This window comes from Vigna unguiculata, chromosome 7 (genome assembly GCF_004118075.2).
Source record: "Vigna unguiculata cultivar IT97K-499-35 chromosome 7, ASM411807v1, whole genome shotgun sequence".
Taxonomy (NCBI): Eukaryota; Viridiplantae; Streptophyta; class Magnoliopsida; order Fabales; family Fabaceae; genus Vigna; species Vigna unguiculata.
This window is the reverse complement of record NC_040285.1, coordinates 22,170,797-22,181,693: the sequence shown is the minus strand read 5'-3', so window position 1 is coordinate 22,181,693 and position 10,897 is coordinate 22,170,797. Positions and strand designations below refer to the sequence as shown.

Sequence of the window (10,897 nt, the reverse complement as noted above, 5' to 3'; positions counted from 1 at the left end):
ACTTAAAACAACTAAAAAATCCTTTTAGAAACTTACACAGACACTCATATTTTATTTTATTTTTTTTCAATATGAAGCCAACTTCTTATGGAGGCAGAAAACTAAAATAAAGCGTAGCCCTGCAATGTCTGAAAATAGAAACATAGTGTGTTAAAAATTCTTAATGTAATGAAAATAATGAGCACGAAATTCTGCTGTAGATCTACTATCAAACAGGAATTAAACTTTACAGTAATATCGATTTGCAATCAAAACTCAAAAATATCAATAGCAGGTTAGTTCATTTACATTTTTCAAACGAAAGCCAACATGTTAGCTCAGGTTCAAGAGATTTTTTTTCAACTGTGTTCTATGAAATTTGTATGATTCAGATCAAAAAGTCGTTCCTATCCCAAACAAATAATTATAGCTCAATCCTTGTACATACTTTCCTCTTCAGAAATCATAACCGAAATCATAACCGAAAGTACATCACTTCATATTTCGATCAAAATCTACAGAAGCTGATTGATACCACATCAATACATCATATTTTCATACTTGCCAAAATCCTTTCCGATATTGACTTAGCAAATAGGTCACGCTGAGAACAAACACCAAAACCACTTGGTCAAGGATTCATGCACAAAAGAAGCCAGTTCATCCACTATTGAAGGAAAGAGAAAATTCTGTCGTGTCAATAGTCCACATATTTCTGCAATAGTCACCTCAATGCATCAACCATTCTACAGTCATGCTTCCTGCGACGGCATCTATGATGAGATTTTTGATCTAGCAAGGTGTTCTCCCCAACCATCTCTCTTTTAGAATCTACGGTGCAATGAAGGTAAAGTCAGTCTCTGAAACAACCAATTAGAGTACTAGATTTATATGCAACAAATGTTTTAGATAATGCTTCAAAGATATTTGACGAAATCCAAAACCATGATCAAATCAGAACCTTTCAACCAATCAACTTTTGCGTGACGGATTGGTCTGTGTCCGAGTCACATGCAACAGAGGCTCAGGAAAGTTTAAAAGGGAAGTATTTAGTTTCGAATACTATTGAGAAAAAAAAACATATAAAATGAAAGTTCCATTTAAACTCTCATGGCATGCAATAGAACAGCAATACAAAAATCTCCAAGGTTGAAAAAGCAGATGCAAAACACAATCTGTTGCAAATGTATTCTTTATTTTTCTAGTGGTTAGTTAACATCTTCAAGATATTCCACCTAAAAAGTTACTGCCAAAACAGCAAGGTAATTTCATACACCCTTCCTGTTTTCTGAAGGTCAATAGCTTTTGCCACAAATATTCTCTCAATGATATTTCACTTTCAGCACACCATGGAGTAATCTAAACTCAGTCAAAACATCAGTAGCAACTACCATACAATTTGTACTGTTTCATTCATCAACTTGTGTTCATTGAGACCTCAACCCCCAATCCTCAAACCTAAATTTTGCAAATAGTTAGAGTTCCTCGGCACAGTCTCCAAACATCTTGCCTAGCATCTAGAAAGAGGGCTTCAACTTCCTTCAGAACAAAAAACAAATTCGGTGGACCTTTTTCTAAAGGCAGCTAATGGAACAAACTATACTTTAGATCTACCCACTGCAATACTACATGGTTTAAAAGGGTAGGAGGATGAGGCAATAGATCGTCACTTTTGTTTTCCCAACAAGTTGAAACTTAAAAAGAAAAGGGTCCAGTAATAAGTTGGGATGCAGATTAGATGATCCTTTTATTCACCAATCAAATGCTTTCCCCCAATATACACAGCATGGTGGAATCCAAGGATCACCCTTCCTAGACCAAAAATCACTGAGGCTAAGTAGGGTTTGGGGGCAAATCAGGAATAAATGAGTTAAGTTTTATATAAAAGTTGATGTTTGGAATACAATGAAAAAATAATTTACAGGACCTATACATTTTCCTCTTTAAGGAGAAAACTTCATTCAAAGGGAGAATATGATAATGTTCTCCAGCCCGAGTCCTGAGTTTCATTTTCATATAAATAAACTTTCAGTCCACATTATCCAGCAAAGCCTGATTATCATACCACATGTTCTCTGGCTTCAGCCTCTAGTCTCTTCTCTGCAGCCTCTACGGTTAACAATTTAAACCCATGGCAGATGGAGTTATTCACCGGAAACAGTGCTGCCATTTTTATGGATTACAAGACTGATTCATTTTTTATGCAGTCGTTTACTTTGCTTGTAAAGCCAACTGTTTCAAAGATGTTTTTCTTTGAGGCACAGCACCACACTGTTGTCATATTCCGGAGCACATGGTTAGGGATGAGGTATGTGTGGACAAGGGTCTAACCCTTCTTGGATGAACAGAACCTCCATGACTATTCCTTTGCTGTCAAAATGACCAATGTAAAGGTTCTGCTAATTGTTCTTTTTTCGTTTTTAGAACTAGAAATTTATTTAACTCCCAGTTCTAGTTGGCAAAACAACAGACACGTCTAGCAGAAATATGTTATACTCAATTCTTCTTTCAAACAAAGGCTCTAAAAGCATATCCAAATATGAGGGGAAACAAACTCGCTAGCCCAATATTTGTAATACCACAACTTTTGGGTTAAGCAGTATCCACATGAAATCAAATTTACCAATGCCATAAAAACAGGTAGGGTTTATAGACCAGGGTTCAGTGTAGTGGCCATACCCGACCAAATAAAAGGTTAAATAGCAGTTGTTTGTGTTGATTCTATAAAAGCCCTCCAAATAAAGACATTAGTGCTCGGGGATCTGGTTTGCGATTTCAAAAATGAAATGATAGCGAAATCTTTAAAGTGGGAGGACTTGGATTTAAAAGATGATGAGTGATAATTCATGATTCCTATGTAGAACTTGAATTTTACTTCTTTTCATATTTATCTGAATTGGTATGTTTTGTTCAAGGCACTAATGACTTTTTATTGTTAATTATGAATGTCATAAATTTTGAGTTATTTCTATCACATTTCAGAATTTATATGTATATAGTATACGTTAAATAAGCTACATAAAAATTTACAAAATAACAGCTATCCTGCCATCTGCTATTCCACGGTCTAAAACCCTTATACAAGGTTTTAGCGCCACGCTGCTACGCGGAACATTACCCCCAAAGTGATTTGTGAATGAATTGAAACCTCATTCTTGAAGCAATAACACTAATCCAAACAAGTTTTGTTAAAGAACTCGCAGACAAAGAAAACCAGTCGTTTTATGCTAAACATTCTAAACATAAATTCACCAGCACATACTAGATAAATTCAACAAAAGTAAAAGCAAAGCAACAAGTTGACGACTATACACACAAGAAGCATCACTCACGAGTTCCAAAGACAAAGAAAGAGCTGCAATAGAAGGAAAGGACCTAAAACGGAAGAAGCTTTACCTCCAAACTGATCGCCCCAAAACAACAACCTGGGATCATCTTCTTCTTCATCAAACTCGTCGCCATATCCAAACTCCGCATCCCCACGATAACCCGGTTCACTTCCATACCCCGATTCATTCCCATTCGCGTCAGAACACCCACTCACCCCAAACCCCACACCCACGTTCTCCCTCTCGCCATCCCTCTCTCTCTCCCTCCTCGAATTCTTGGCCTCGCTAACATCCGAAGACCAATTCGAGTCGCCGTTGCCGAAGAGCTCCCCGCTGGAGTCGGTGCCCATGGCCACCGGGAAGTCAGAGCAGGTGCCGTAAGCGGCGGATGCCCCGACTGAGCAGCAGCGCCGCGTGCCACTCCGGTCGCTGCTGCGGCCGGAGACGGATCTAGAGCCGCGGCGGCGCCTCTTGCGGGCGACGAGTCGGTAATTGGTAGCGCGATTTTTGGGGTTGTTTGCGGCGGCGGTGTTGTCATCGGCGTCGGCTAGGGTGAGTTTGGTGATGTCGAGGGAAAACGAGGTGGTTGCGCGATCGGAGAGGCAGGGGCGCTTGTAGTAGTAGGGTTTGGGGTGGGGCCCATCTTGGAGCTTGAAGGGTTTCCAGCTGCGGAGCTGCAACATGCAGGAGTCTATGGAGTGGCGCGAGTCCAAAGGCTTGTGCGACATCGATTGAGTCATCACAGATACACCAGATGAGTTGTGAAAGTGTGTGGTGAGAAGTAGCAGATCACGGGGTACTCTTTCCTCTGCGGGATTTTGATTCGGAACTCACGAGAAATGATATTTTGCATCCACAACACTCTTTTGGGTCCCGCTCTCACCACCTCCACTAATCACTCGCCCTTCGCAAACATCCTTTTCTTTTCTTTTTCACAAGAAGCACCAAATCACTGATCTTGCTTTTGGTGGTGTTTTCTTCCTGTTAATCGTCGGAAAAGGCTTTTTACTGAAGTACCATTCACATACGACAAACAAAGTATACGTTTTTACGTATTCAGTTACTTGGACTTTTAAATGACTATTATTCTCTATCACAACAACCAATCCAAATTCAACGCTTGGTTATGCTAAGCAAAATTCATTAGAATTTTTCCTTGAATAGACCAAAATCAGAGAAAACAATTATTACTGCACACTTTATTTACTAAAAAAAATAAACCTAATTCTTCTACATAAACATAATCGGGTCCCAGCAATCAATATGTCAACTGTCGCTTTAATGAATTTGTACACATTTTTGTTAGAAATCGACTTTTCGTAAACCGATTTCTGAGCCGTTTTTCTTTTATTCTTTAAAAATACTAGGTTATATAATAATTTTAAAATAGTTTTAATATATGTAAATTACTAAATTTATTATTAATAAATATAATTGTGAAGTTTATAACACTTGTATGGGTTTTTGTCCTTCATATACTTAGGTTTTGTAGGTGTATTCTGGTATAGGGTTTTAGGCCGTGATTAGAGTTACCCTAATATTGTATTAATTATACTTTATTGGTTCTACCGAGGTAACCTTGTTATATACCGATGTTAAAATGAATTTTAATTGGTGAGTCAATCCGGTTCATTATGGATTTAAGTCGAGTTAGATTAAGAAAAATTAATTTTTTTAAAAAATGGATTGAACTCAACACAGTTCACTTAACTCACGAGTTAAACGGATTCGAACCAGATTGATGGTGGGTTCTACTTAATCCACCAACAATTTTACACGTTGATACTTTAATTTTTAATTATTATATTTATAATAAATTACTCAAATAACCGTCTTATATATTTTTTTTTCTAAATTAACATGAAAAAAATGTATAGTTTTTTCATTTATTTTTTGTTGAATAGTATGACAAAAATTATATAATATTAGTCATGTTTTCTTGGACTATATGGACACTTTCTTATAAACAATTCATCATTTATTGGTGGTGAGTATGATGAAGACATTGATTATTGATTTTATTGTGATTGTGATCTCATATGTTACTTAAAAAAATATTCAAATATTTGAATACTTAAAAATAAATATTTTTCTTTCTTTTTTATGTGAGTTGGTGAATCAACCCACTCAACTCACCAACCTATGGTAGGTTGAGCTGGATTGCAAAATTTCTAGCTTAGTATGAGAGTACGAAGTTATCTGATCCTATGTTAGTTTAGGAATAGAAATCATCTCATTATCGATCTCATGTATATAGTAAATATTAGAAAAATTATTTTTTAATTGACGAACTTTTGAAAATGCACTCACGATTGCATCTGAATAAAAAGAAGAAAGGTTTAATGTAATTTAGAAAAAGAAAAAAGAGGGTTTAGTACGTTTTGAAAAATAAACTGTCAAACTTTATTAAAAAAAGTTTATGAAAATATCATGGTACTAAACATTAATTGAAAATAAATTTACTTGAAACATTAGTTGAAAATAAATTTACTTGAAAGTGAGATATTCAAAGAAAAAAGTACATCAAAATTGACAAAATAGAAATATAATTCAAATAAAAAAAAATGCACATCAAGTAAGAATCCATATTCTATTGTCATATTTGTCGATGTAGAATTCTCCATACTTTCTAACCAAAATAATGAAAAAAGAAATTACTAAATACTCTAATTTAGAATTCTCCATACTCTCTAACTAAAATATAACTCCTAATAAATATGTAACTAAATTGAATCCGAACACTTCTAACCAACACCACCACTTTCTTTGCCAGTAACACTACCAAACCCCATATTATATCTATCCATTAAATGCTTCAAACAACCACGACAACCTCAAATAATGACTTTTGCAACTCTGAGACGAAGCTCGTGTTTTGCGTTTGAAGTGGTGAGTCACAACGTCATGTGAAGGAATTGAGCCATATGTGTTTTTTTCTTCTTGGATTTATGTTCATGCTAAAGACACCGTGGACAGCATCGTCTTCAATACCTGAAAACAAATCTGGAATTTTTTATGCTTGTCGTGGATGTATTCGGGTTGTAAAAGAATATCCATGGCTTTTTAATTCTTATGTGGACAAAAGATAAAAAGAATAATTAAAGTTAATAACATAAAATAATTTTCAATGAAGACTATATTGAACAATGAGAGGTTTTATCGGTGAGAATTGTGGATGATGAAGCGTCAACAAAATTAAAGAATTGAAGTTGCTGGTTTTAGGAGAGGGTCATGGATGGTGACTAGGGATAGCATATTAGCATCTCTAATGCAACGGTGTTATAGCATCTCCAATTTCTATTAATTTCAGAGAATTTTTTAAGAGATTCTTTATACTACTATGATGAATTATAAATTTAATGTTTTTTTTTAATAATGAGGAGTAATGCTCACATTTTCAACTCACAATTAATTATAAAATAAAAATCTATTGAATAACAATTTTTAAAAGAGTGCATGTGCATATGGATTTATGCAAACCATAATTATTATATATTAAAATTATAAGAAAGAAAAAACACCTTCTGATAAATATACAAAAAACCATTAATGTCAATATTTTACTTTTTTAGGTTAAATATGTTTTTGGTCCCTCAAGTTTCAGTGAATTTTGGAATTAGTCCCTCTTCGAAATTTTATACCAATTTAGTCCTTCATTTTTAGAAATGCATGGATTTAGTCCTTCTTACCAAATTTTGTTAAGTTTATTTGACATTTTAAACGTATTTTATGATAATATTTGATTTAACATTAAAGCAAAAATGTGTCAAATGGTGTAAACAATTTAAATACTATCATGAAATGCGTTTGAAACGTCAGATAAACTTTAACAAAATTTGATTAAAATGACTAAATTCATGTATTTTTAAAGATGAATGACTAAATTGATTGAAAGTTTTAAAGATGGACTAATTTCAAATTTCACGGAAACTTGAGGAACCAAAAACATATTAACCCTACTTTTTTTTATAGCATAAATAAACAATAAATCTTATGTGATAAATAAGTATCAACAAAGAAATCTAAAGAAGATTTACAAAAAAAAAAACCAAGAATACTAAATAAAAAAAATATAAAAATCTCCTATTAGATTGCTTGAATTAAAGAAAATCAAGGGGATATTAGATATAGTATAATGATTTTATATATATATATATATATATATATATATATATATATATTACATGTTTGAAAATCAAGTGGAAATTAGATATAATATAATAATTAGATACATATATGACATTTTGAGGAGGTTACGTGGATATTGTTTGGGCAACGTATGAATTTACTGAAATGAAAAATATGTTTTGCTTAGAGAGTGAAATAAGATTTTACGTGGGTTGGTTGAAGATTCAATTTTTGCAAGATTTGGTGAGTAATTTTTTCAAAAAAACGATTGTGCTTGTAGTTGTGGATTCCTTATTCTTGTTTCATTGTTTCATGCATTTGGGTGGTGTTCTGTTGGGTTGATTGTGAGTTTGATAAAATTGTTAATTATAAACGGATAAAAATCATTAATGGAAAAAATTTCATTGGTAATGTAAGTTTATTGAAGACTAAAAATTTGTTGAATGTTTCTCGATAAATTTTACTAACAAATAAAAAAGTTTGTCGATAATTATCAATAGCTAAAATTCTGTCAATAAATATTTATGAGTAATTACTGATAACTTAAATTTGTTGGTAGATTTTAGTTAGTAATTACCAATGACATTTGGCCTTAGTAAAATCGGAAAGTAAATACTATGATTGTGTCTTCTTCTTTTTCTCCATCCTCTCCTCTTCCTCCTTCTCCTTCGTCAAATTAGCCGCCTTCGGCTCCACCTCTGGCTCTTCCTCTTCCTCACCTCCTCTCCTTTCAACTCTTCCTCTTCTTATTCATCCTCCTTCACCACCTCCTTCACCTCCAATCGCCATTGTTTTCGCAGCCATCGTCACTAATCCACTGTTGCTTTATCATCATAGTGTCGATGACACCGACTCTGACTTTTCCTCCTCCTCGTCTTCCTCTTCCTCCTTTTTCTTCTTGTATTCTTCTCACACATCCCACTTAATTTATAAAAATAAAATATTATGAAACATAAGTATTTTTTTTTTACAACAGATTTACCGATAGAAAAATTTGTTGGTAAAATATTTATAGATTAACAATGAATTTTAAGACATATAATTATAGACAAATTTTACCAATGGACTTTACACGAATTGGTCAAACCTAAAGCGGGAAGTTTGACACTCTTTTTATCAATAAAATTTATTGACATATAAATTCATTTGTAATAACAACTAAAAATTACAAACAAGATTTACTGACAGATATATTACTGATGAAAATATCCATTGATAATACAAATTTGAATTTGCCAATAGATACTGCCAACATCCAATTTCGTCCGAGTGAATAAATTTATTTTCAAAAAAAAAATAAAAAATGTTTTTTAATTAATGGTAAATAAAAAAAAAGGTGAAATAAAATTTTCTTCGAAGATTTTCAAACTTTAATTTTAGAAAAAAAATGTTTAATTATGTCTTTGGTCCTCATTTTCGTAACAAAATATTGATTTGGTCCTTCTATTTTTTCTTATCTCAATTTGGTCCCTGTTTTGGAAAATTTGATGCAATGAAGTCCTCTCCGTTAATGGTACAATAACAACGTTAAAGGGGGTGCTACATGTCAGTTTCTGGATTTTTTGAATTTTTTTTCTGATTTTTTTTCTGATTTTATTTTTTAAAAAAAATAAAAATTTGCCACATGTCACGTTGACGTCGTGCCATGTGGCAATGATTGAGTGACGTAGCAATGACGATGTCACGTGTCATTATTATGTCAGGTGTCATCTCCTCATTCTCATTTTGGTCCTTGTATTTTAATTTTTGTCTCAATTTTGTCATAATTTTTGTAAAAATAGTGCAACTTCGTCTCTCTCCAAATTGAAACAAAATTAATTTTTATATAAATATTATACAAATATTTTTATTCAAAATGATATTTTTATTATATATTTTTAACATAACTAAGTTTATTTAAATTTGTGTTTCACATTCAACTTTACTTAAATTGTTTTCAAATTTTAAATTTATTTGTTTTCGATTGTTACATAAATTAGTTAAAATTATTTCTAAAATTTTTATAATTGTGATTTTTACACCAACTCAAAAAATTGGATAGAAATTATTGAACTTTACACATTTTAAAAATATACAATTATTTGAAATATAAATTGAAATAAAAAAACAATATTAAAGTATGATGTAATAAAATATCAATATAATTTCTGATTTTTTTTATCAGCATTATTTTCTATTAACAATTTTAAAACAATTTTAAATAAAGTTTAATGTAAAATATAAATTTAAATAAACTTAATTTTGTTAAAAATATTTACTTGAAATATCAATTTTGGATAGAAATATTTGTGTACATTTATATAGAAATTAAATTTAGTTTCAATTTGGAGAAGGACAAAATTGCTCCATTTTTACAAAAATTGAGACTAAATTGAGATCGAATTTAAAATACAGAGACCAAATTGAGAATGAGTAAATGACACATGGCATAATAGTAACATGTGGCACTTTCACAATTACATCACATTGTTAATGCCACGTGGCAAGACGTTAGCGTGACATGTGACAAATTTTTAAAATCTTTTAAAAAATAAATAAAAATTCAAAAATAAAAATTTAAAAATAAAAAATTCAAAAAATTCAGGAACTAACACGTAACACTCCTTTAACACTGTTACTATACTACTAACGAAAATGACTTGATTGCATCGAATTTCCCAACATAGGGACCACATTGAGATAAGAAAAAATAAAGGGACCAAATCAATATTTTGCTACAAAAATGGAGACCAAAGACACAATTAAACAAAAAAAAAAGTGAGAGAGAGGTGGAAAAAAATAAAAAAAAAAAGGAAGAGCCCAATTTATTTTTAATTACCACACCCCTCCTCATGAGCCCAACAACTAAACATAATGATATGATTCTAATAATTAGAAGCAATATCTATTCTAATGATTATAATTAATATTACTGATAATGATTGATATTGTTGATTCCCGTAATGTGTTGGTATCATGACCAATTTATTCCTTATATTGTTCATTATAATTAAGGTTGGAATTGCATTGATATTGCAATGTATGAATATAAATACATAGTCTGTCATATGAAAAGGAATCGAAACAAAAGCATTCTTTACACTTCTCTCCTCATTGCTACCCATATAGAAATACATCATTTTTTTATCTCTCTTGGATAAAAAAAAATTAGAAAAGGAGACAAAAGAAAAAAAAAGAGAAAAAATAGTTATAATATACAAAATGAGAGGGTGAGATTGATACAAGAGAAGAGGAATTGAAAAGTGTAGAAGGTATGTCATTGTCGTTATTTTTTTTATTTATTCATTCCTTTTTCTTATATTATCTTTTAATATTGAATGTGTTTTAGTTTTACACCTAACTTCGGCCTTTTGCTTAATGAATATTATTTTCTACTGTTCGTAAATATTTTATTATAAAAATCATAAAAATAGTTTTTGTCATTTCTTTTAGTGTCTGTTCGACCGCTCGCGTCGCGTGAC

At 31.9% G+C, this 10,897-nt stretch overlaps 1 protein-coding gene across 1 annotated transcript; it reads right to left on the bottom strand.

The window, feature by feature from the left end:
* Positions 1–255: 255 nt before the first annotated feature.
* Positions 256–4,284, bottom strand: LOC114192700. Its single transcript, XM_028082485.1, has 2 exons — positions 3,376–4,284; positions 256–810 (listed from the first exon to the last, which is right to left on the bottom strand). The coding sequence occupies exons 1-2, from the start codon at positions 4,046–4,048 to the stop codon at positions 704–706; spliced, it is 780 nt and encodes a 259-aa protein (XP_027938286.1). The 5' UTR covers positions 4,049–4,284; the 3' UTR covers positions 256–703.
* Positions 4,285–10,897: the final 6,613 nt, after the last annotated feature.